Raw genomic sequence first — 26,089 nt, forward strand, 5'->3', positions numbered from 1 at the left:
ACAGCTCTTTGAACTGTGCCAGCAGCAACCCCCGAATTTTAAACCTAGCCTAAATCTAATTAAGGGACGATTTACAATGACCAATTAACCTACTACCGGGTACTTCCTTAGCCACGTGATCACGGGGAGAACATAGAAACTCCTTACCAAGGAAGCAGGGATTAAACTTCAAACTCCGACACTCTGAGTTGTATTAGTGTCATGCTGACTGTGGCGCCCTTATCTCCACATCAGAGATAATAATGTGTACAAGGGCTGCTACGTGCCTTCCACCGGTACACTCAGCATGTTTTGAAATCACCTCACCGCCTCTGCAGCTCTTGAAAGAGACTTAAAGCTGCTACACAAATGCAGCTCTTTCAGTCTGCGTGCCCTTTAATATGAGTTGCAGGATAGAAGAGAACGGAGAAATGAACACTGTCATGTTAACATGCAGCAGATCCAAGTAAAAACCAAATGTGATCACAGGAAAGGTTCATGATTATACATCCCCACAATTACAATTTGCAATACAACGGTACATCCTTTCCCACAAACAAAAGGTACCGGATAGGAATTTCCGAATGAGCATTGATTAGATTATTGATTTTTAAAGGCTTAAGAGGGAAGCTGAGAAATATCAAAGCTATTTGACATGTTTCGTTTTTACAGTGATGACTAGGATTACAACAATGACGGGGACATATTTGTGGGGAATAGTAATTCAATCGTATAGTGAAGTAATGAAGTGACATGCAATCTAACCAACTGGTAGACAGTGGGATACAGTGCAAGGACAGTTGTGACATATTGTCTTCTGTTTTTAAACTACAAGCTGTCCTTGGGGTGCTTCGGATGTCTTGAGAATTGAGAACTGGATACTCAAGAGTTTCCTAGCTCAAGGTGAAGTGATTTCAGAGCAACGGAGAGATTGCTTCCTGGACTGTATATTGTGGGAACATTAGAATATTGAAGGTCTAATCAGCAGAAAAAGAATGGACACTTTTGACATTTACAGACAACTGGAACCAAAGGAGTGTCTTGAGGAATACAGTGTATGTAAGGGGGAAGTAAAGAAAAGGGGCTATGAAAAGCCCTTGGTAAGTAAGGTAGTATCCCAAGACTTTCTGTAAGTAAAAAAAACTTTATAAGAACTTGAGGCAACACACACAAAATGCTGAAGGAACTCAGCTGGCCAGACAGCATCTACGGAAAAAAGTACAGTCAATGTTTCAGGCCAAGATGTCTCAGCCTATAAAGGTCGACTGTACTTTCTTCCTATAGATGCTGCCTGGCCTGCTGAGTTCCTCCAACATTTTGTGTGTGTTTTGCTTGGATCTTCTCTTGCTTGTACTATAAGAACTCAGTGGGTGAGGCAAAATCTAATGATGGAAATGGATAGACAATATTTTGAGTTCAGACCTACACTCAGTGCATATGAAGGATTTTAACTGAGACACTGACTACACATTTCCTACCAACAATGGTTGTATCGTCAGCATATTTGTATATATAGAGTAGAGCAGTGGGCTAAGCACACACACCTGAGGCGTGCCAGTATTGATCGTCAGCAAGAAGGATATGTTATCACCAATCTGTACAGATTGTGGTCTTCCCGTTAGGAAGTTGAGGATCCAATTGCAGAGGGAGTTGCAGAGACCTAGGTTCTGTAACTTCTCAATCAGGATCGTGGGAATGATGGCATTAAATGCTGAGCTATAGTCAATGAACAGCATCCTGGCATAAGTGTTTGTGTTGTCCACGTGGTCTAAAGCTGTGTAGAGAGCCATTGAGATTATATCTGCCATTGACCTATTGTGGCAATAGGCAATTTGCAAAGGGTCCAGGTCCTTGCTGAGGCAGGAGTTCAGTCTAGTCATGACCAATCTCTCAAAGCATTTCATCACTGTAGATGTGAGTGCTACCAGGTGACAGCCATTAAGGCAGTCCAATTATTCTTCTTAGACACTGGTATGATTCTTGCCTTTTTGAAGCAAGTGGGAACTTCCTCCTGTAGCAGTGAGAGGTTGAAAATGTCCTTGAATACTCCCGCTAGTTGGTTGGCACAGGTTTTCAGAGCCTTACCAGGTACTCCATCGGGACCTTCCGCCTTGTGAGGGTTCACTCTCTTTAAAGACAGCCTAACATCAGCCTCTGAGACAGAGATCACAGCGTTGACAGGTGCATCAGGGATCTTCACAACTGTAGTTGTGTTCTCCCTTTCAAAGTGTACATAGAAGGCATTGAGTTCATCTGGTAGTGAAACATTGCTGTCATTCATGCTACTGGGTTTTGTTTTGTAGGAAGTAATACCTTGCAGACTCTGTCAGAGTTGCCGTGCACCCGATGTTGCCTCCAACCTCATTCAAAATTGTCTCTTCACTCTTTAAATAGTCTTCTGCAAAGCACACCTGATTTTCTGGTACAGGCCTGGGTCACCAGACTTGAATGCCACAGATCTAGCCTTCAGCAGACGACGTACCTCCTGGTTCATCCAGTTTTTGGTTTGGGAATGTAGAGCAAGTCTTTGTGGGCACACACTCATTCACACAAGTTTTAATGAAGTCGGTAACAACCGCAGCATACTCATCCAGATTCAAAGATGAATCCCTGAATACCGTCCAGTCTACCGATTCAAAGCAGTCCTGTAAGCACTCCAGTGCTTCCCTTGTCCAAACCTTCTTGGTCCTCGCCACTGGTGCTGCAGTCTTCAGTCTCTCCCTATGCTCAGGGAGTAGAAGTACAGCCAGGTGATTAGACTTCCTAAAGTGAGGGCGTGGAATAGCACGGTAGGTATTCTCGATGGTGGTGTAGCAATGGTACAGTGTGTTGTTTCCTCTGGTATTACAAGTGATCTGTTGATGGTAATTGCTTAGTGATTTTTTATTTCAGACTGGCCTGGTTAAAATCTCCCAAAACAATGGTGAAGGCATTAGGGTGCGCTGTTTCGTGCATGTTGATCCCATTGCTCAGATCATCTAAAACCTGCTTGACATTGGCCTGAGGTGGAATGTATACTGCTACCAAAATGACCCCGGAGAACTCCCATGGTAGGTAAAATGTATGGGCCAAATTGAGAGAGTAAGGAACAAGTCAATGTTTGCCCATTGCTGCAGTGGACATGGAGCCGATTTGAGATAGCACATCCGCGATGAGGTCGAGTCAAGGCGATGGGGGCCCATGCCTGAGAATGATGAACGACTGATGTTCGACTGATTTAAGCACCGGGACAGATTGAAAAGCTTGGATGCAGGCTGAATCAAGGCAGTGGTGCCCAAGCCCGAGAGCATATCGACGTGGCAGGGGCAGGGGCCGGGTCCAAGTGCAGTGTGAGAGCCGATATTTGGCTGATTTAAGTGTCAAGTCATATTGAAAAGGTTATGATGTCAGGAAGAAAGACAAGGCCAGTGTTCAGCTCGCTGCTCGGCAGGGTTTACTCATTTCTGTGCTGAACTGAGGTTGTGGCCTGCAACTAACAGGCTCCTAGACTGGCTGTAATGATGAACTGGCACTGTGGCTGTGAAATCACTTTCACAAGCCTGAGATTTGAATGTTATTTGTTTACTTTTTATTGTCTGCATGATTTGTTCTTTTTTTTTACACACATTGGGTGTTTGACAGTCTTTTTGAATGAGTTCTATTGGGTTTCTTTGTTTTGTTAGCTGTAAGAAGATGAATCTCAAGGATGAATATATACTTTGTTGAATAATACATACTTTGATAATAAATATACTTTGGATATTGAGAAGGACATAAAAGATAATGAATTTAATGAGGGCTACATGAAATCTCCAAAAGTCAAGGGAGATTTCAACATGCACATCAATTGGGAAAATAACATTGGTAATGGATCTCAAGAGAGTGAGTTGTTACGTAGTTCAGTCTAGTTATGGTCCTGAAAAATGTTGTCTCACTTTTACTATGTACTGTACCAGCAGTTATGGTCAAAATGACAATAAAAGTGACTTGATTTGACTTGACTTGAATGCCTATGCTTTTTAGAGCAGTTTGTCATTGAGCCTACCAGAGGATCTTCTATACTGGATTGGGTGTTATGTAATGAACCAGAGGTGATGAGGGATTTTAAAGTAAAATTTTTGAACTCTTAGGGGGTAGTAATCACAATATGATTGAGTTCAACTTGGAATTTGATAAGGAGGAAGTAAAGTCTGACATAGCAATATTTCAGTGGAGTAAAGGAAATTACAGTGGTATGAGAGAGGAGTTGGCCAAAGTAAATTGGAAGGAGATGCTGACAGGGATGACAGTACAGCAGCAATGGCGTGAGTTTCTGGGAAAAATGAGGAAGGTGGAGGATAGATGTATTCCAAAAACGAAGAAATACTAAAATAGCAATATAGTACAACCATGGCTGACAAGTGAAGTCAAAGCTAATCTAAGAGCAAAGAGAGGGCATACAACAAAGCAAAAATCAGTGGAGGACAGAGGATTGGGAAGGGTTTAAAAACCTACAGACGGCAATTAAAAGAGTGATTAGGAGGGAAAAGGTGAAAGCAAGCTAGCAAACAAGATGAAAGTGTATAATAAAATCTTATTCAAGTATGTAAAAAAATAAAATTGAGATGAGAGTGGATATAGGACCACTGGAAAATGAGGCCAGAGAAATAATCATAGGAGCCAAGGAGATGGCAGATGAACTAGACTGCCTCTTGTTTGTGAAAGAACTGAGTATTTTGCATTAGTCTTCACTGTGGAAGACACTAGCAGTGTGCCAGATGTTGAAGGGTGTGAGGCAGAAGGTGCTCAAAAAGCTGAAAGACCTAAGGGTATATAAGTCACCTGGACTAGAGAACTGTGCCCTAGAGTTCTCAAAGAGGCAGCAGCAGAGATTGCAGAGACATTAGTAATGATCTTTCAAAAATTATTGGACCCTGGCATGGTGCCAGAGGACTGGAAAATCATAAATGTCATTACACTCTTTAAGAAAGGAGGAAGGCAGCAGAAAGTGCTGAGTGCGTGGAACGGGCTGCCGGCAACAGTGGAGGAGGCGGAAGCGATAGGGTCTTTTAAGAGACTCCTGGCATGCTACATGGAGCTTAGAAAAATAGAGGGCTATGGGTAAAGCCTAGGTAGCTCTAAGGTAGGGACATGTGCAGCACAGATTTGTGGGTCGAAGGGCCTGTATTGTGCTGTATGTTTTCTATATTTCTAAAGGAAATTGTAGACCAGTTAGCCTGACCTGTGGTTGGGAAAATGTTCGAGTCAATTGTTAAGGATGAGGTTGTGGAGTACTTGGTGACACAGGACAAGATAGGACAAAGTCAGCACAGTTTCCTTAAGGGAAAATCTTGCCCAATGAATCTGTTGGAATTTATTGAGGAGATTACAAGTCGGATAGATAAAGGGATTGCAGTTGATGTTGTACATTTGGACTTTAAGAAGACCTTTGTCAAGGTGCCACACATGAGACTGCTTACAAGTTAAGAGCCAATGGTATTACGAGAAAGTTACATGCATGGCTAGAGCATTGACAGATTGGTAGGAGGCAGCCAGTGGAAATAGATTAATCCTTTCCTGGTTGGCTGCCAGTGACTAGTGGTATTCCACAGTGGTTGGTATTGGGACAGTTTCTTTTTATGCTGTATGTCAGTGATTCAGATGATGGAATAGATGGCTTTGTTGCCAAGTATGCACATGATATGAACACTGGTGGAGGGGCAGGTAGTGTTGAGAAAACAGGTAGGCTGCAGAAGGACCAAGACATATTAGAAGAATGAGAAAGAAAGGGGCAAATGAAATATAATGTTGGAAGATGTATTTTCATGAACTTTGGTAGAAGAAATAAATGTGTAGTCTATTTTCTAAATGGGGAGAAAATCCAAAAATCTGAGATGCAAAGGGACTAAGGAGTCTGTGCAGGGATGAGGTCCTGAAGTGTGAGTTTCGGGAACTGGGCAGAAGGCTGAAGAACAGGACCTCAAGGGTGGCATTCTCAGGATTGCTGCCAGTACTACGTGATAGTGATGGTAAGAATTGGAGGAGATGGCAGTTGAATGCGTGGCTGAGGAGTTGGTGCAGGGGGCAGGGTTTTAGATTTTTGGACCATTGGGATCTTTTCTGGGGAAGGTGGGACCTGTACAGATTGGATGGGTTGCACCTGAACTCGAGGGGGAGCAATATCCTTGCTGGTAGGTTTGCTAGCATGGTTTGGGAGGGTTTAAACTAATTTGCAAGGGGGATGGGACCTGGAGCGATACAGCAGTGAAAGAAGTGCATGGAGTAAAGCCAGATCTAACATATAGAGAGGCTTTGAGGAAAGAGCAGCAGAATAAAGGGTATAAAGGTAGTAAGGTTGAAGGGCTAAAGTGTGTGTACTTCAATGCAAGAAGCATCAGGAACAAAGGTGATGAACTGAGAGCTTGGATACATTCATGGAATTATGATGTAGTGGCCATTACGGAGACTTGGCTGGCACCAGGGCAGGAATGGATTCTCAATATTCCTGGATTTCAGTGCTTTAAAAGGGATGTGGGGGGGGGGGGGGGGGGAAGGGGAGGAGGGGTGGCATTACTGGTCAGGGATACTATTACAGCTGCAGAAAGAGTGGGTAATGTAGCAGGATCCTCTTTTGAATCAGTATGGGTGGAAGTCAGGAAGAGGAAGGGAGCAGTTACTCTACTGGGGTATTCTATAGGCCCCCTGGTAGCAGCAGAGATACCGAGGAGCAGATTGGGAGGCAGATTTTGGAAAGGTGCAAAAATAACAGGGTTGTTATCATGGGTGACTTTAACTTCCCTAATATTGATTGGCACTTGATTAGTTTCAAGGGTTTAGATGGGGCAGAGTTTGTTAAGTGTGTCCAAGATGGATTCCTGTCACAGTATATTGACAGGCCGACTAGGGGGAATGCCATACTAGATGTAGTATTAGGTAACGAACCGGGTCAGGTCACAGATCTGTCAGTGGGTGAGCATCTGAGGGACAGTGATCACCTCTCCCTGACCTTTAGCATTATCATGGAAAAGGATAGAATCAGAGAGGACAGGGAAATTTTTAATTCGGGAAGGGCAAATTATGAGGCTATAAGGCTGGAACTTGTGGGTGTGAACTGGGATGATATTTTTGCAGGGAAATGTACTATGGACATGTGGTTGATGTTTAAGGATCTCTTGCAGGATGTTAGGGATAAATTTACTATGTTCTATGTTCAACCTAAAGGTTAAAATGCAGGTACAATCAGTGGTGAGGAAGGCAAATGTTACGTAGCATGTATTTCAAGAGGTCTTAGAATACAAGAGCAAAGATGTGATGCTGAGGCTTTATAAGGCACTGGTGAAGCCTCACCTTGAGTATTATGAACAGTTTTGGGCCCCTCATCTTAGAAAAGATGTGCTGGCATTGGAGAAGGTCCAGAGGAGGTTCAGAAGGATGATTCCAGGAATGAAAGGGTTATCATATACGGAATGTTTGATGGTTCTGGGTCTGTACTTGCTGGAATTCAGAAGGATAAGGTGGGGCATCTCATTGAAACATCTCGAATGTCGAAAGGCCTAGGTACAGAGGAGATGTCAGGGTTAAGTTTCTTACACAGAGATTAGTGAGTGTGTGGAATGGGCTGCCAGTGATGGTGATGGAGGCAGATACAATAGGGTCTTTTTAGAGACTCCTGGATAGGTACATAGAGGTTAGAAAAATAGAGGGTTATAGGTAACCCCAGGTAATTTCTAAAGTACGTACATGTTCAGCACAGCATTGTGGACCAAAGGGCTTGTATTGTGCTGTAGATTTTCTATGTCTCTATATTCTCCCCATTTAGATAATCGTCAGCACTATTGTTCTTTTACCAAAATGCATTATCATACAGTTCTCAGCGCTGTATTCCATCTGCCACTTTTTGCCCATTCTTCCAATTCGTCTTAATTCCTGCTGCAATTGCATTGCTACCTCAGCAGTACCTACCCCTCCACCTATCTTCATATCCTCTGCAAACTTTAAAGCCATCAATTCCATTATCTAAATCATTGACAAACAACATGAAAAGAAGCAGTCCCCTGAGGAACATCACTGGTCACCAGCAGCCAAACAGAAAAGGCCCCTTTTATTTCCACTTGCTGCCTCCTTCCTGTCAGCCATTATATATGCTAGTGCCTTTCCTGTAACGCCATAGGATTTTATCTTGTTAAGCAGCATCTTTTTATCTTGAGGAGTTTATCATTAGTCTCCAAGTGCCTTGAAATCTCATCCTTAATAATAGACGCCAACACTCTACCAGCCACTGGGGTTTGGCTAACTGGCCTACAATTTCCTTTATTTTCTCTTGCTCCCTTCTTAAAAAGCAGAATGGCATTTGTAATTTTACAGTCCTCTGGGGCCATGCCAGAATCAAGTGATTCTTGAAAGATCATGACCAATGTATCCATTATCTCTTCAGCAACTTCTCTCAAGACTCTGGGATGTAAACCATCTGGACCAGATGACTTATCGACCTTAAGACCTTTGAATTTGCCTAGCTCTTTTTCCTTTGTAATAGAAATGGCACTCACTCCTGCTACCTGACAGTCATGGACCTCTGGCACACTGCTAATGTCTTCCCCGGTGAAGATAGATGCAAAGTACCCATTAAGTTCATCTTCCATTTCATTGTCCTTCATTACAACCTCACTGGCATTATTTTCCAGTGATCCAATATCAACTCTCACTTCCCTTTTACTCTTTATATAACTTAAAAAAAACGTTTGGTGTCCTGCTTTATATTATTGGCTAATCTGCCCTCATATTTAATCTTTTCCCTTCTTATAGCTTTTTTAGTTGCCTTTTGTTGGATTTTAAAAGCTTCCCAATCATCCAACTTCCCACTCGCTACCTAATATACCCTTTCCTTGGCTTCTCTGCAGTCCTTGACTTCATTTTGTCAGCCACGGTTGCCTACCCCTGCCATTTGAGAACTTCTTCCTGTGTGGGACATATCTATCTTTTGCCTTGTATTCCCAGAAATTTCAGCCATCTCTGGTCTGCCATCATCCCTGCCAGTATCGTCCTCCAATCCACCTGTGGAAGCTCCTCTCTCAGCCGTGATTGAATGGCAGAGCAGACTCAATGGGCCAAATGTCTATGGGATGGCTTTTTAGAACAGCTTGTTGTTTAGCCCACTAGGATACCAGCTGTGCTGGATTGGATGTGGTGCAATGATCCTGAAGCGATAACAGAGCTTCAGGTTTGGAAACCTTAGGAAACAAAGATCGCAATATGATTGAATTCACTTTGAAATTTGAGAAGGCGAAACTAAATTCCAATGTATCAGTATTTCAGTGGAATAAAGGAAATTACAATACCATGAGAGGGTAACTGGCCAAGGTTGACTGGAAGGAACACTAGCAGGAAGGACAGCAGAGCAGAAATGGCTGGAGTTTCTGCGAAAAATGAGGGAAGTGCAAGACAGATATATTCCAAATAAGAAGAAATTTTTGAATCGAAGAACACTACCGTGACTGACAAGTGAAGTTACAGCCAAAGTAAAAGCAAGAGAGGGCATACAAGGAAGCCAAAACTAGTGGGAAGATAAAGAATTGGGAAGTTTTTAAAAATTTGCAGAAGGAAATTTAAGAAGGTCATTAGGAAGGAAAAGATGAATTATGAAAGGAAGCTGGTGACTAATATTAAAGAAGATACTAAAAGCTTTATTAAGTATATAAAAGGTAAAAGAGAATTGAGGGTAGATATAGGGCCAATAGAAAATGACGCCGGAGATGGCAGAGGAACTGCATACGTATTTTGCATCGGTCTTCACAGTGGAAGACATCTGCTGACATTCAAGAGTGTCGAAGTGAAGTTTGTGCAGTGAAAATTATGTCTGAGAAGGTGCTCAGGAAGCTTAAATGGTCTGAGGGTGGATAAATCTCCTGGACTTGCTGGAATGCACCCTTGGGTTCTGAAGGAAGTAGCTGGAGAGATTACGAAGGCATTAACAATGACCTTTCAAGAATCGATAGATTCTGGCATTGTACTGGATGATTGTAAGATTGCAAATGTTACTTTGCTATTTAAGAAGGATGGGAAGCAGCAGAAAGGAAACTATAGACCTGTTAGCCTGACAGCAATGGTTGGGAAGTCGTTAGAATCGATTGTTAGGGATGAGATTATGGAGTACCTGAAGGCACATGAAAGGACAGGACAAAGCCGGCATGGTTTCCTGAAAGGAATATTCTGCCTGACTAACCTACTGAATTTTTTTGAGGAAATTACAAGCAGGGTAGACAAAGGAGATACAGTAGATGTTGTGTACTTGGATTTTCAGAAGACCTTTAACAAGGTGCCGAACATGAGGCTGCTTACTTAACGAGATAAGATCCCATGGAATTACAGGGAAGTTACTAGCATGGGTGGAGCATTGACTGATCGGCAGAAAACAGAGAGTTAGATGGGGAGAGAATTCAAAATGCAGTAATGCAAAGGGACTTAGGAGTCCTTGTGCAGGATATCCTAAAAGTTAACCTCCACGTTGAGTCGATGGTGAAGAACGCCAATGCAATGTTGGCATTCATTTTTAGAGGTAAAGAATATAACAGTAAGGATGTGATGTTGAGGCTCTATAAGGCACTCGTGAGACCACACTTGGAGTATTGTGTGCAGTTTTGGGTCCCTTATTTAGAAAGGATATACTGACATTGGAGAGGGTTCAGAGAAGATTCACGAGAATGATTCCAGGAATGAAAGGGTTACTGTATGAGGAACATCTGGCAGCTCTTGGGATGTATTCCCTGGGGTTCATGAGAATGAGGGGGGATCTCATAGAAACATTCCCAATGTTAAGAGGCCTGAACAGATTAGATATGGCAAAGTTATTTCCCATGGTAGGGGTGTCCAGGATAAGAGGGCATGACTTCAGGATTGAAGGACGTCCTTCTAGAATAGAGATGCGGAGAAATTACTTTAGTCAGAGGGTGGTAAATCTGTGGAATTTCTTGCCACGAGCGGCTGTGGAGACCAAATCATTGGGTGTATTTAAGGCAGATATAGATAGGTTCTTGATTAGCCAGGGCATCAAAGGGTATGGGGAGAAGGCAGGGGAGTGGGGATGACTGGAAGAGTTGGATCAACTGATGACTGAATGGCGGAGCAGACTCACTGGGCCGAATGGCCTACTTCTGCTCTTATATCTTATGGTCTTAAGGTTTTAAATGTCCTAATTCTGCTTTTTTGTCTTATGGTCTAATGGTTACATCTGTTTATGTCATGATCTGGCCCATGTTGCTACAGAAAGCAAGGTAGGTGATAGATGAGGCCTTGACAGAGATCTTAACATCCTGCTAGCCAAGATTGAGGTGCCAGAAGATTTGAGGGTCGCTATTGATGTTCCTTTCTTTAAGGACATAAGAACGTAAGAAATAGGTGCAGGTATAGGCCATCCAGCCCATCGAACCTGCCCCACCATTCAATAAGATCATGTCTGATCTGTCCGTAAACTCAGCTCCATCTACCTGCCTTTTCCCCATACCCCTTAATTCCTTTACTGTGTAAAAATCCATCTAACTGATTCTTAAATATATTTAGTGAAGAAGCCTCAACTGTTTCCCTGGGCAGAGAACTCCACAGATTCACCACTCCCTGGGAAAAACTGTTTCTCCGCATCTTTGTCCTAAATCTTCTCCCCTGGATCTTCAGGCAATGTCCACTAGTTCCAGTCTCACGTACCAATGGAACTACTTTCCTACTTCTATCTTATCTATCCCTTTCAAAATTTTGTATGTTTCCATAAGATCCCCTCTCATTCTTCTGAACTCCAGAGAGTATAGTCCCATGTGACTCAATCTCTCCCCAAAGATTAACCCCTTTATCCCTGGAATCAACCCGGTGAATCTCCTCTGTACTGCCTCCAAAGCCAGTATATTCTTCCTCAAGTACAGAGACCAGAATTACACACAGTACTCCAGCTGTGGCCTCACCAGTATGCTCTATAGTTGCAGCATGACCTTCCTGCTCTTGAATTCAATCCCTCTAGCAATGAAGGCCAACATTCTGTTTGCCTTATTAATAACCTGTTGTACCGGCAAGCCAACTTTTTGCAATTCATGAACAAGCACTCCCAGGTCCCTCTGCACAACAGCATGCTGCAATCTTTCGCTATTTAAATAATAATCTGCTCTTCTATTATTCCTTCTGAAGTGGATGATCTTGCATTTACCAACTTTGTATTCCATCTGCCAGACCTTGGCCCACTCACTTAACCTATCTATATCCCTCTGCAGACTCTCCATATCCTCTGTACAATTTGCTTTTCCATTCAGTTTAGTGTCATTAGCAAATTTTGCAATGCTACTCTTAGTCCCCTCTTCCAAATCGTCAATGTAAATGGTAAACAGCTGTGGGCCCAGCACCGACTCCTGCGGGACCCCACTCACAACTGACTGCCAACTGGAGAAACACCCATTTATACCAACTCTCTGCCTTCTATCGGTAAACCAATCCACAATCCATGCCAATACACTTCCTCTGAATCCATGCATCCATATCTTAATTATAAGTTTCTTGTGCGGCACCTTATCGAAAGCCTTCTAGAAATCCAAGTATATGACATCCACCTGTTCCCCTCTATCCACTGCACTCATTATGTCCTCAAAGAACTCCAGTGAGTTTGTTAAACAGGACCTGCCCTTTCTGAATCCATGCTGCGTCTGTCTAATGGAACCACTCCTTTCTAAGTGTTTTGCTATTTCTTCCTTAATGACAGATTCAAACATTTTTCCGATTACAGATGTTAAGCTAACTGGCCAATAGCTGCCCGTCTTTTGCCTACATCCTTTTTTAAAAAGTGGCGTGACATTTGCTGTCTTCCAATCTGCCCAGAGTCTAGAGAATTCTGGTAAATGATTACCAACATGTCTACTATAACCTCCACCAATTCCTTCAGCACCCTGGGATGCATCCCATCAGGATCAGGGGACTTAACAACTTTCAGGCCCTCTAGTTTGTTCATTACTATCTCTTTAGTGACAGTGATTTTATCGAGGTTCTCACCTCCCATTTCGTCCATAACATCCTTCTTTGGCATATTAGACACATCCTCCACCATGAAGACCGACACAAAATAGTCATTCAATGCCTCAGCCATTTCCTTATTACCCAATATCAATTTCCCCTTATCATCTTCCAAGGGACCTACATTGACTTTAGCCACCCTCTTCCGCTTTATATATTTATAAAAACTTTTCCTAGCTTAAATTTAAATTTAAATTAAAATTGGATAGGTATATGGACAGGAAAAGAATGAAGGGTTACGGGCTGAGTGCGGGCCAGTGGGACTAGGTGAGTGTAAGCGTCGGCACGGACTAGAAGGGCTGAGATGGCCTGTTTCCGTGCTATAATTGTTATATGGTTATATGTGTTTTTATATTTTGGGCTAATTTACTTTCATACTCTATCTTCCCTTTTCCTTATTTCTTGTTTAGTTGTTCTCTGTTGCTTTTTAAAGTTTTCCCAATCCTCCAGTCTCCCACTACTCTTTGCGACTTTGTACACATGAGTTTTTAATTTGATACTATCTTTTATTTCCTTAGTTATCCAAGGCTGGCTCTCCCTACATTTACTGTCCTTACTTTTGACTGAAATATACTTGTGAGCACTGTGAAAAATCTCTTTGAAAGTATTCCACTGTTCCTCAACTGTCCTACCAAATAGCCAATTCACATTAGCCAACTCCTCCCTCATACTGTTTAGTCTCCCTTGTTCAAGCACAATACACTAGTTTTAGATCTAACAATTTCATCCTCTATCTGAGTGCGAAATTCAATCATACTATGATCACTCTTTCCAAGAGGATGCCCGACTACAAGATTGTTAATCTTACCTGTCTCATTGCACAGGACTAGATCTAAGATAGCATTTTCCCTTGTAGGTTCACTAACATGCTACTCAGGAAAGCCATCACAGATGCATTCTATGAAGTCTTCCTCAAGACTACCTTGATAAACCTCATTCACCCAATCTATGTGGAAGTTAAAATCCCCATGACAATTGCCGTTCCGTTCTTACAAGCCTCAGTTATTTCTTGGTTAATCACCTATGCCACTGCAATATTTTGATTAGATGGCCTATAGCCAACTCCCACCAGTGATTTTTTCCCATTACTATTCGTAATCTCTACCCAGATGGCCTCAACATTCTGCTCCATAGATCTTATATCGTCTCTCACAATCACCCTGATCTCATCCCTAATCAAGAGCACCACTCCACCTCCTCTGCCTTCCTGCCTATCTTTCCGTATTACCTGATACCCTTGGATATTTAATTCCCAGTCAGCTCCACCTTGCAACCAAGTTTCTGTAATGGCCGCTAAATCAGATGCCTTGGTACTGATCTGTGTCTCAAGTTCACTAACTTTGTTTCTAATACTACAGGCATTTAGATAAAGTGCCCTTATACTCATTGTCCTTTTAGAATCTAGTGACCTATGCTATTTTTGCTTTTTACTTTTATGCACTCTTACTTTTTTCTTCACCAACTCTAGCTTTGGTCTCTGCATCACTTCCCTCTTCTTTTCTTTGTGGGTTCCCCTCCCCCTGTCATATTAGTTTAAAGCCTCCCCAACAGCACTAGCAAACACTCTCCCTAGGACAGTGATCCTGACCCTGCCCAGATGTAGACCATCCGGATGGTATTGGTCCTACCTCCTCCATAAGTGGTTCCAATGCCCCAAGAATCTGAAACCCTCCCTCCTGCACCACCACTCGAGCCACATATTCATTCTAGCCCTCCTGCTATTCCAACTCTGGCTAGCACACAGCACCGGTAATAGTCCTGAAATGATTACCTTTGAGGTCCTACTCTTTAATTTATCTCCCAGCTCCCTAAATTCAGCTTGTAGGACCTCATCCCGCTTTCTTCCTATATTGTTAGTACCTACATGCACCACAACAGCTGGCTGCTCACCCTCCCCTTTCAGAATGCCCTACAGCCTCTCTGAGACATCTCTGACCCTTGCACCCGGGAGGCAACACACCATACGGGAGTCCTGTTTGCAGCCACAGAAGCTCCTCTCTATTCCCCTTCCGTGGAATCCCCTACCACAACAGCTCGCTACTCTTTTTCTTGCCTTCATGAGCAGCAGAGCCACCTTTGAAAAAGACAGCAGAGATAATCAAGGTAACTACAGGCTGGTGAGCCAAACACCACTGGTGGAGAAATTACTGGAGATTATAGTAAGGGCTCCACTATTTATTTTTAAATATATATTTCTCCAGTAGGAAGAAGGACGTAGAGAATTTGGAAAGAGTGCAAAAGAGGTTTGCCAGGATGCTGCCTGGATTAGAGATATAAGGAGAGGTTGGACAAATAAAGATAGTTTTCTCTGGAGTGTTAGAGAGTAAAGGGAGATTTGATAAAAATTAAGATTATGAGAGACTTAGAAAGCCAGTATCTCTTTTTCCCAGGATTGAAATGTCTAAGATGAAGGGGGTAAGTTTAAAGATGTGCAGGGCGAGGTTTTTTTTATTACACACAGAATGGTGGGTGTCTAGAATGCACTGCCAGGAGTGGTGAAGGCATTTAAAAGGCTCTTAGACAGGCAAATGAATGTGCAGAGACTAAGAATATTGCTGGAACAATCATGGTGTTCCTGTGAATTGGGAACAACCAATCAGCAACTCCTGTCCACAATACCCTTTTGGAAAGGATGCCAAAGAAAGTGGTTTCCCCAACAGAGCCACATTGCGCATGCAGGTGTACAAGGACGGAAGCAGAGTTTACTCACAGACTCTTCTGCCGCATGCATGTTTGCCTTCTGTCTCCTGAGATCCGATTTAATTACAGCTGTCAAATGTAAAGAATAACATAGTCAGTTCCTTCTCGCCACTTTTCATTTGCACTTTCATATTTTCTTTAACTAATTGTAATCAGGACTGATTGAAGTAAAAGAAGGTGCAAATCAGGGAGCACCTGCACTGAAAGGTTGATATTACCTGAAGTATCTTAGCTCTGATGTAAGGTCACTTACTCTGCCCCTCACCCGATAAATACCACCCAACAAAGAGCCCAGCATCTAAAGTGGAATATTTGAGTAAAAGATTCATGTCTGACACCAGTCCTGTGACCTGGCAGCACCAGTAACAAAGTAATTCACTTCCAATAGCAAGCTCTCGGCTGCTAGGGAAAGCAACCAATGACAGTGACAATCAGAGATTGGAAGCAAGAGGAGAGAAGACTCTCACAGGTTGGCAAATATGCATTCAAAAGCAGCGCTGCACAGGGTTTCATCTTTGAACAATGGCCAATCAGATTGAGATTGATTAGCAAGGGCAAATAAACATAAAGCACAGGCATTGTTAGAGTGAGGATTTGGAGCTTTAGCTCTTCAAGGATTCAGCGAGGAGAGGATTGAGTGAGAAGGCAAAAAGCTATAGGTAGTGTTTTTCAGTTTCTTTATTGTTTCCTTTTTTATATTTGCTCAGTTAGAACAGTAGAGATGCCAGGCAGGATAGTTAGATGCTCCTCTTGCAGGACATGGGAAGGCAGGGAGACCTCCAGTGTCCCTGACAACTTCACCTGCAAGAGCTGCATCCTGCTGCAACTTCTAACACTCTGTGTTAAGAAGTTAGAGTTGGAAGTGGATGAACTCTGGATCATTCAGGAGGCTAACAGGGTGAAAAACAGGACATATAAAGAAGTAGTTACACCCAAGGTGCAGGACTCAAGAAACTGGGTGTCAGTCAGTAAGGGAAAAACAGTTAAACAGCCAGTGCAGAGTACCCCTGTGGCCATTCCCCTCAACAACAGGTATACTTTGGATACTGTTGAGGGTGGGGGAATGATTTAGCAGAGGGAAGTGTTCTGTGACTTAGAAGGAAAGGTAATCGGGGAGAGGGGAAAAGAGATGAGCTGTGGTGGTAGGGGAACAGAAAGTTGGTTCCGTGGACAAGAATAAGATTCCTGGATGGCATGTTGCGTCCGGGTGCCAGGGTTCAGGACATCTCGGATCAATTCCTCAGAATTCTTAAGTGGGAGGGTGAGCAGCCAGAGGTCATGGTCCATATAGGTACCAATGACAAAGGTTGGAAGAGGGACGAGCTTCTGCAAAGAGAGTACAGGGAGCTAGGTGCATTAGGGTTAGGGTTAGGGTTATGCACAGGACTCCAGGGTTGTGATCTCAGGATTGTTACTCGTGCCACGTACAAGTGAGGCCAGAAAAGGCTAAGGAGATGGTGTAGGAGGAAGAGCTTCATATTTCTGGATCACTGCGCTCTTTTCCAGGAAAGATGTGACCTGTACAGAAGAAATTTTGCTCTGCATACAATATCCAGTTACCTGTAGTGTAATCAAGTGTGTCAATCTTTCACATCTCTCTTTTTATGGTTATTATCACCCACTATTCACTGTTTATGAACCCATGAATTCTTCCATTTCATTTTTTTAATTCGACGGTTTCTGTCCCTTTAAAAGAAGCATGTGCTGTGTTGCACTGTGTTTTTTAACTTACCTTTTCTCATGGGCATTTTTAAAATCTTAACACCTTGTGTTTGTTTTAAAACTACCTTGTTGCCACTGTTATATTTGTAACTCCAAACATATACATATAAGTAATTTAAAGAAAAAGACAGAGTCCAAAATGCGAGTCTAATTTGGTTTTACATGATCCATATCCCTCCATTTCCTGCATATTCATGGGTCTATCTAACAACCTCATAAATGCCACTGTGGTATTTCACTCACAGAGGCTTGAGTGAGAGAAGGTGAAAAAGTTGTATGTAGATTTCCTCCTTTATATTTGCTCAAGCTGGGACAGGCAGGGCAGTTGATTGCTCTTCTTATAGGACAAAGGAAGGCAGGAAGAAATCCAGTGCTCCTGATGTCTATACCTGCAAGAATTGCGTCCAGCTGAAACTTCTAACACTGCTCGTTAAGGAGTTGGAGCTGGAGCTGGAGCTGGATGAACTCCAGATCATTCAGGAGGCTGAAGGGTGATAGAGAAGTAGTTACACCCAAGGTGCAGGACACAGGAAACTGGTAACACACATAAAGTGCTGGAGGAACTCAGCAGGCCAGGCGGCATCTATGGAAAAAAAGTACAGTCGAAGTTTTGGGCCGAGACTGAGATAAGGCGGATGATCTTGTTGCAATATTACAGTTTGTCAGGTATGATGTTGTGGCCATCACTGGATCATGACTGAAGGATGATACTAGTTGGGAGCTGAATGTCCAAAGTTACATGTTTTATCAGAGGGATAGGAAGGCAGGCAGAGTGGGATGGCGTGGCTCTGCTGGTGAAAAGTGACCTAGGATCATAGGATGTTGAATCCTTTTGGGTTGAGTTAAGAAACTACAAGGGTAAAAGGACCCTGATGGTAGGTATATACAGGCTTTCCAACAGTAGCTGGGATGTGGGGCACAGATTACAATGGGAAATAGAAAAGGTGTGTCAAAAGGGAAATGTTATGATAATTCGTGGGAAATTTCAACATGCAGGTCGATTGGGAAAACCAGGTTGGTAATGGATTGTGACAGTGAGTTTGTTGAATGCCAACAAGATGACTTTAGAGCAGTTTGTCATTGAGCCTATTAGGGGAACAGCTACAGTGGATTGGGTGTTATGTAATGAATTATAAGCGATTTGGGAGCTTAAAGTAAAATAACTCTTAGGAGGCAGTGATCACAATATAATTCAGTTCAACTTGAAATTTGGTAGGGGGAAAGAAAAGTCTGATGTAGCAGAATTTCAGTGGAGTAAATGAAATTACAGTGGTACAAGAGAGGAGTTAGCTGAAGTAAATTGGAAGAGACACTGGCAGGGATGACAAGAGAACAGCAATGGCGTGAGTTTCTAGGGAAAACAAGGAAGGTGCAGGAGAGTAAAAGACAGGACATACAATAAAGCAAAAAAATAATGAATGAAGAGGATTGGGAAGCTTTTAAAACCTACAGAGAGCAACAAAAAGAATCATTAGATGTGGAAAGGATGCTTTCCATGGTGGGGGAGTCTAGGACAAGAGGACACAGCCTCAGGGTAGAAGAGCATCCAATTAAAACAGAGATGCGGAGACATTTCTTTCGCCAGAGAGTGATGAATTTATTACCACAGGCAGCTATGGAGACCAGATTTAAGGTAGAGCTTAATAGGTTCTAGATTGGGCATGGCATCAAAGGTCTTTTAAGTCTCTTTTAAGAGGAGTCTTTTTTTAAGAGACTCCTGGATAGGTACATGGAGATCAGAAAAATAGAGGGCTATGGGTAACCCTAGGTAATTTCTAAGGTAAGAACATGTTCAGCACAGCTTTGTGGGCCAAAGGGCATGTATTGTGCTGTAGGTTTTCTGTGTTACAGGGAGAAGGCTGGGGAGTGGGGTTGAGGGGGAAAAAAGGATCAACCACGATTGAATGGCGGAGCAGACTTGATGGGCCAAATGGCCTAATTTGTACCTACATCTTTAGTCTTATGGTCTTAATTCCCTTGTCAGACATGATTGCCTACCCCTTTCATTTGAGAACAACTTCTTCTGTGGGACGTATCTATTCTGTGACATACAGCAGTGACTAATGTTGTTCCACAGGGGTCGGTGTTGGGACCAATTCTTTTTATGCTGTATATAAATGATTTAGATGATGGAATAGATGGCTTTGTTGCCAAGTTTGCAGATGATACAAAGATTGGTGGAGGGGCAGGTAGTGTTGAGGAAACAGGTAGGATGCAGAAGAACTTAGACAGATTAGGAGAATGGGCAAGAAAGTGGGAAATGAAATACAATATTGGAAAATGCATGGTCATGTACTTTGGTGGTAGAAATAAACATGCAGACTATTTTCTAAATGGGGAGGAAATCCAAAAATCTGAGATGTAAAGGGACTTGGGAGTCCTTGTGCAGAACACCCTGAAGGTTAACTTGCAGGTAGAATCGGTGGTGAGGAAGACAAATTCCATGTTAGCATTCATTTTAAGAGGTCTAGAATATAAGAGCAAGGATGTGATGCTGAGGCTTTATAAGGCACTGGCGAGGCCTCACCTTGAGTATTGTGAACAGTTTTGGGCATCTCATCTTAGGAAAGACGTGCTGGCATCGGACAGGGTCCAGAGGAGGCTCACAAGGATGATTCCAGGAATGAAAGGGAATACGAGGAACGTCTGTACTCACTGGAATTCAGAAGGATGAGGGGGGATCTCACTGATCAAATGTTGAAAGGCCTAGATGGAGTAGATATGGAAAAGATATTTCTCATGGTGGGAGAGTCTAGGACAAGAGGGTACATTCTCAGGATAGAGGGGCACCCTTTCAAAACAGAGATGTGGAGGAATTTCTTTAGCCAAAGGATGGTGAATTTATGGAATCTGTTGCCATGTGCAGCTGTGGAGACCAGGTTGTTGGATGTATTTAAGGCAGAGATTGATAGGTTCTTGATTGGACATGGTATCAGAGGTTACCAGAAGGAAAGGAACTGGGGTTGAGGAGGAGAGGGAAAAAAAGGATCAGCCATGATTAAATGGAAGAGTAGACTCAATGGGCCAGATGACCTAAATCTGCTTCTATGTCTTATGGTCTTATCCTGCACCTTGTCAATGATTCCCAGCACTTCAGCCATCTCTACTCTATTATCCCCGCCAGTACCTCTCCAATCCACCTGGGCAAACTCCTCTCTTATGCCTCTGTAATTCTCTTTATTCCATTGCGATACTGATACATGTGACTTATGCTTCTCCCTCTTAAAGTGCAGTTTGAATTCAATCATATTATGATCACTGCCTCGTTAGGGTTCCTTTACATTAAGCTCTCTAATAACATAGAACCTACAGCACAATACAGGCCCTTCGGCCCACAATGCTGAGCTGAACATATACTTACTTTAGTATTTACCTAGGGTTACCCATAGCCCTCTAGTTTTCTAAGTTCCATGTACCTAGCCAGGTGCTTCTTAAAAGACCTTATTGTATCTGCCTCCACCACAGTCGCTGGCAGCACATTCCATACATTCACCACTCTGCGTAAAAAAAATTTACACCTCTGTACCTACTTGAAGCACCATAAAAATGTGCCTTCTTGTGGTAGCCATTTCAGCTCTTGGAAAAAGCCTCTGACTATCTACACGATCAATGCCTCTCATCATCTTACACACCTCTATCAGGTCACCTCTCATCCTCTGTCGCTCCAAGGAGCAAAGGCCAAGTTCACTCAACCTATTCTCATAAGACATGCTCCCCAAGCATGGCAACATCCTTGTAAATCTCCTCTGCACACTTTCTATAGTTTTCACATCCTTCCTGTAATGAGGTGACCAGAATTGAGAACAGTACTCCAAGTGGGGTCTGACCAGGGTTCTATACAGCTGTTACATTACCTCTTGGCTCTTGAACTCAGTCCCACAGTTAATGAAGGCCAATGCACCGTATGTCTTCTTAACCACAGAGTCAACCTGTGTAGCAGCTTTGAGTGTCATATGGATACTGAACCCAAGATCCCTCTGATTTTCCACACTGCCAAGAGTCTTACCATTATTTACTATATTCTGCCATCATATTTGACCTACCAAAATGAACCACCTCACACTTATCTGGGTTGAACTCAATCTGCCAGTACTCAGCCCAGTTTTGCATCCTATCAATGTCCCGCCGTAACATCTGACAACCCTCCACACTATCCATAATACATCCACGTCAACTCTATCTATCCCCCTCATAATTTTAAATACCTCTATCAAGTTCCCCCTCAACCTTCTACGCTCCAAAGAATAAAGACCTAACCTTATCCTCTTGCCCTTCATACACTTGTAGAATGCCTTGGGGTTTTCTTTAATCCTGCTCGCCAAGGCCTTCTCATGGCCCCTTCGATTTCATTCTTAAGCTCCTTCCCGCTAGCCTTATAACCTTCTAGATCTCTATCATTACCGGGTTTCTTTAAACTTTCGTAAGCTTTTCTTCTTGCCTTGATTTTTAACAGCCTTTGTACACCACGGTTCCTGTACCCTACCATCCTTTCCCTGTCTCAGTGGAACATACCTATGCAGAACACAGAATATCCTGGCGGGGAGGTTTGCTAAGGCTACTGGGGAGAGTTTAAACTAACATTGTTGGGGGTGGGAACCGAATTGAAGAGACCGGGGAAGAGGCGGTTGGCTCACAAATAGAGAAAGCTTGTAGACAGTGCAAGAGGGAGGATAGGTAGGTGATGGAGAAGGGTCGCGCTCAGACCGACGGTTTGAGATGTGTCTACTTTAACGCAAGGAGTGTTGTGAACAAAGCAGGTGAGCTTAGAGTGTGGATCAGTACTTGGAGCTATGATGTGGTGGCCATTACAGAGACTTGGATGGCTCTGGGACAGGAATGGTTACTTCAAGTGCTGGGTTTTAGATGTTTCAGAAAGGACAGAGAGGGAGGCAAAAGAGGTGGGGGCGTGGCACTGTCAATCAGAGATAGTGTCACGGCTGCAGAAAAGGCGGACATCATGGAGGGATTGTCTACGGAGTCTCTGTGGGTGGAGGTTAGGAATAGGAAGGGGTCAGTAACTCTACTGGGTGTTTTATATAGGCCGCCCAATAGTAACAGGGATATCAAGCAGCAGATAGGGAAACAGATCCTGGAAGGGTGTAATAATAACAGAGTTGTTGTGATGGGAGATTTTAATTTTCCAAATATCGTTTGGCATCTCCCTAGAACAAAGGGTTTAGATGGGGTGGAGTTTCTTAGGTGTGTTCAGGAAGGTTTCTTGACACAATATGTAGATAAGCCTACAAGAGGAGAGACTGTACTTGATTTGGTATTGGGAAATGAACCTGGTCAGTTGTCAAATCTCTCAGTGGGAGAACATTTTTGAGATAGTGATCATAATTCTATCTCCTTTACAATAGCATTGGTGAGAGATAGGAACAAACAAGTTAGAAAAGCATTTAATTGGAGTAAGGGGGATTATGAGGCTATCAGGCAGGAAATTGGAAAAGGATCTTGGTGATTGTGGTGGAGACTTGCAGCAGATTGAAAAGCTTGAGCGTGTAGATATTAAGAAAGAGGATGTGCTGGAGTTTTTGGAAAGCCGCAAGTTGGATAAATTGTGGGGACCAAATGAGATGTACCCCAGGCTATTGTGGCAGGTGAGGGAGGAGATTGCTGAGCCTCTGGCAATGATCTTTGCATCATCAATGGGGATGGGAGAGGTTCTGGAGGATTAGAGGGTTGCAGATGTTGTTCCTTTATTCACGAAAAGGAGTAGAGATGGCCCAGGAAATTATAGGCCAGTGAGTCTTACTTCAGTGGTTGGTAAGTTGATGAAGAAGATCTTGAGAGGCATGATTTATGAACATTTGAAGGTATAATATGATTAGTAATAGTCAGCATGGCTTTGTCTTACAGGTCGTGCCTTACGAGCCTGATTGAATTTCTTGAGGATGTGACTAAACACGTTGATGAAGGAAGAGCAGTAGATGTAGTATATATGGATTTCAGCAAGGCATTTGATAAGGTACCCTATGCAAGGCTTATTGAGAAAGTAAGGAGCATAGGATCCAAGGGGACATTGCTTTGTGGATCAAGAACTGGCTTGACCACAGAAGGCAAAGAGTGGTTATCAACAGGTCATATTCTGCATGGAAATTGGTGACCAGTGGTGTGCCTCAGGGATCTGTTCTGGGACCCTTACTCTTTGTGATTTTTATAAAGAACAGTACTCCTTAGCAAACCTCCCAGCCAGGATATTTGTCCTCCTTGGGACCTGTCCGTACACTTCCTCCCTCACCACCATTCAGGGCCCCAGATAGTCCTTCCAGGTGAAGCCACACTTCACCTGTGAGTTGGCTGGTGTGGTATACTGTGTCCGGTGCTCCCGGTGTGGCCTTTTATATATATGCATGGAGGTCGGTCACCAGTGGAGTGCCTCAGGGATCTGTTCTGGGATCCTTACTCTTCGTGATTTTTATAAATGACCTTAATGAGGAAGTGGAGGGATGGGTTAGTAAGTTTGCTGATGACACAAAGGTTGGAGGTGTTGTGGATAGTATGGAGGGCTGTCAGAGGTTACAGCAGGACATTGATAGGATGCAAAACTGGGCTGAGAAGTGGCAGATGGAGTTCAACCCAGATAAGTGTGAAGTGGTTCATTTTGGTAGGTCAAATATGATGGCAGAATATAGTATTAATGTTAAGACTCTTGGCAGTGTGGAGGATCAGAGGGATCTTGGGGTCCAAGTCCATGGGACACTCAAAGCTGCTGCGCAGATTGACTCTGTGGTTAAGAAGGCATACAGTGTTTTGGCCTTCATCAACCGTGGGATTGAGCCGAGAGGTAATGTTGCAGCTATAGAGTAGCCTGGTCAGACCCCACTTTGAGTACTGTGCTCAATTCTGGTCGCCTGACTACAGAAAGGACGTGGAAACCATAGAAAGGGAGCAGAGGAGATTTCTAAGGATGTTGCCTGGATTGGGGAACATGCCTTATAAGAATAGGTTGAGTGAACTCGGCCTTTTCTCCTTGGAGTGACGGAGGATGAGAGGTGACCTGATAGAGGTGTGTAAAATGATGAGAGGCATTGATCATGTGGATAGTCAGAGGCTTTTTCCCAGGGCTGAAATGCTTGCCACAAGAGGACACAGGTTTGAGGTGCTGGGGAGTAGGTACAGAGGAGATGTCAGGGGTAAGTTTTTTACTCAGAGTGGAATGGGCTGCCGACAACGGTGGTGGAGGTGGATACGATAGGGTCTTTTAAGAGACTTTTGGATAGGTACATGGAGCTTAGAAAAATAGAGGGCTATGGGTAACTCTAGTAATTTCTAAGGTAGGGACATGTTTGGCACAACTTTGTGGGCCGAAGGGCCTGTATTGTGCTGTAGGGTTTCTATGTCTCTAACACCTGGCAAATATTCCCTGAATACTTGTCACATTTCTGCCATACATTTCCATGAGAACATTTGTTCCCAATTTATGTTTCCAAGTTCCTGTCTGATAGCTTCAATTTTTCTTTACTGCAATTAACCCATTCTTCCACCAGTTAATTTAGGATGCTTTCCTAACTTGTCTGTTCCTATTCCTCTCCAAAGCTATGGTAAAGGAGAGAGATTTGTGACCACTATCACCAAAATGCTCTCCCACTGAGAGACCTGACACCTGACCAGGTTCATTTGCCAATATCAGATCAAGTACAGCCTCTCCTCTTGCCACCACTTTCAATGAATTATGAACCAGTATTTCAAGATCCCTTTGTTCTAAAATGCTCCTCACTGCCCTAGCATTCATTGTGTAAGATATGCCCTGGTTGGTCCTACAGAAGGGCATCACCTCACACTTGTCTGTATTAAATTCCATCTACCATTTTTCAGCCCATTTACCAGCTGGTCCAGATCCTTTCCAGGCTCTGATAGTTTTCCTCGCTATCCACTACACCCTCAATCTTGGTGTCATCTGCAAATCTGCTGATCCAGTTAACCACATTACCATCCAAGTTGTTGATATAGATGACAAACAACACTGGACCTAGCACTAATCCCTGCAGTATTCCACTAGTCAGAGGCCTAGTCAAAGAGGCTATCATCTACTCTGGGGGTCCCTGACCTTTTTTGCACCGTGGACCGGTTTAATATTGATAATATTCTAGTGGACCGGCTGACCGGGGCAGGGAGAGGCCGGTGTGTTAATCACAACCGGAATATAGGTGAAACTATAAGTCACTTATAAGTGGCTAATTAATACACTCAACTTCGTTTCTAAAAGGGTTTATCTAATGAATTTATTATTAAACACAGCCCATATTTTCTTTGTATGAATATAGTGATAAGTCTTATAAATCAGTAGCATCATAAAATTTTAAGTTTGGATATTAAACACACAGCGCATATTTTCCTCATACGGACATATAAAATCATTGCAACACACCAATATCGGTGAATCAGTGTGAGCCCTGGACTTGTTTCCCTGCAACAAGACAGTCCCATAGAGGGGTGATGGGAGACAGCGATACTCCAAGGGGGTTCCTTATGTCCAGTCTATTCCGCAATTAGTTTTCGTTGCATTCATTGCAGAAAAGCCCGCTTCACAGAGATACGATGTTGGAAATGGAAACAACGTTTGCTTTCGTGGCTACCTCAGGATATTCAGCCTTTACTTTGATCCAGAATGCTGGCAGAGATGTTATGTCAAACATACTTTTCAGCCCACCGTCATTTGCAAGCTTGAGGAGTTTATCTTCTTCCCGCG

General features: G+C 43.1%; 1 protein-coding gene across 4 annotated transcripts in view; it reads right to left on the minus strand.

Annotated features, from left to right (window-relative positions):
• The window catches only part of flvcr2a (FLVCR choline and putative heme transporter 2a), a 230,772-nt gene that overhangs the window by 9,864 nt on the left and 194,819 nt on the right, over positions 1 to 26,089 (minus strand). For all 4 annotated transcript variants that reach the window (XM_073039134.1, XM_073039132.1, XM_073039131.1 and 1 more), the window contains exon 9: positions 15,686 to 15,744. In XM_073039134.1, the coding sequence (XP_072895235.1) occupies positions 15,686 to 15,744 (59 nt within the window). The remainder of the gene's footprint in view (positions 1 to 15,685; positions 15,745 to 26,089) is intronic.

The sequence above is a fragment of the Hemitrygon akajei genome, chromosome 3 (assembly GCF_048418815.1).
Source record: "Hemitrygon akajei chromosome 3, sHemAka1.3, whole genome shotgun sequence".
Classification (NCBI taxonomy): Eukaryota; Metazoa; Chordata; class Chondrichthyes; order Myliobatiformes; family Dasyatidae; genus Hemitrygon; species Hemitrygon akajei.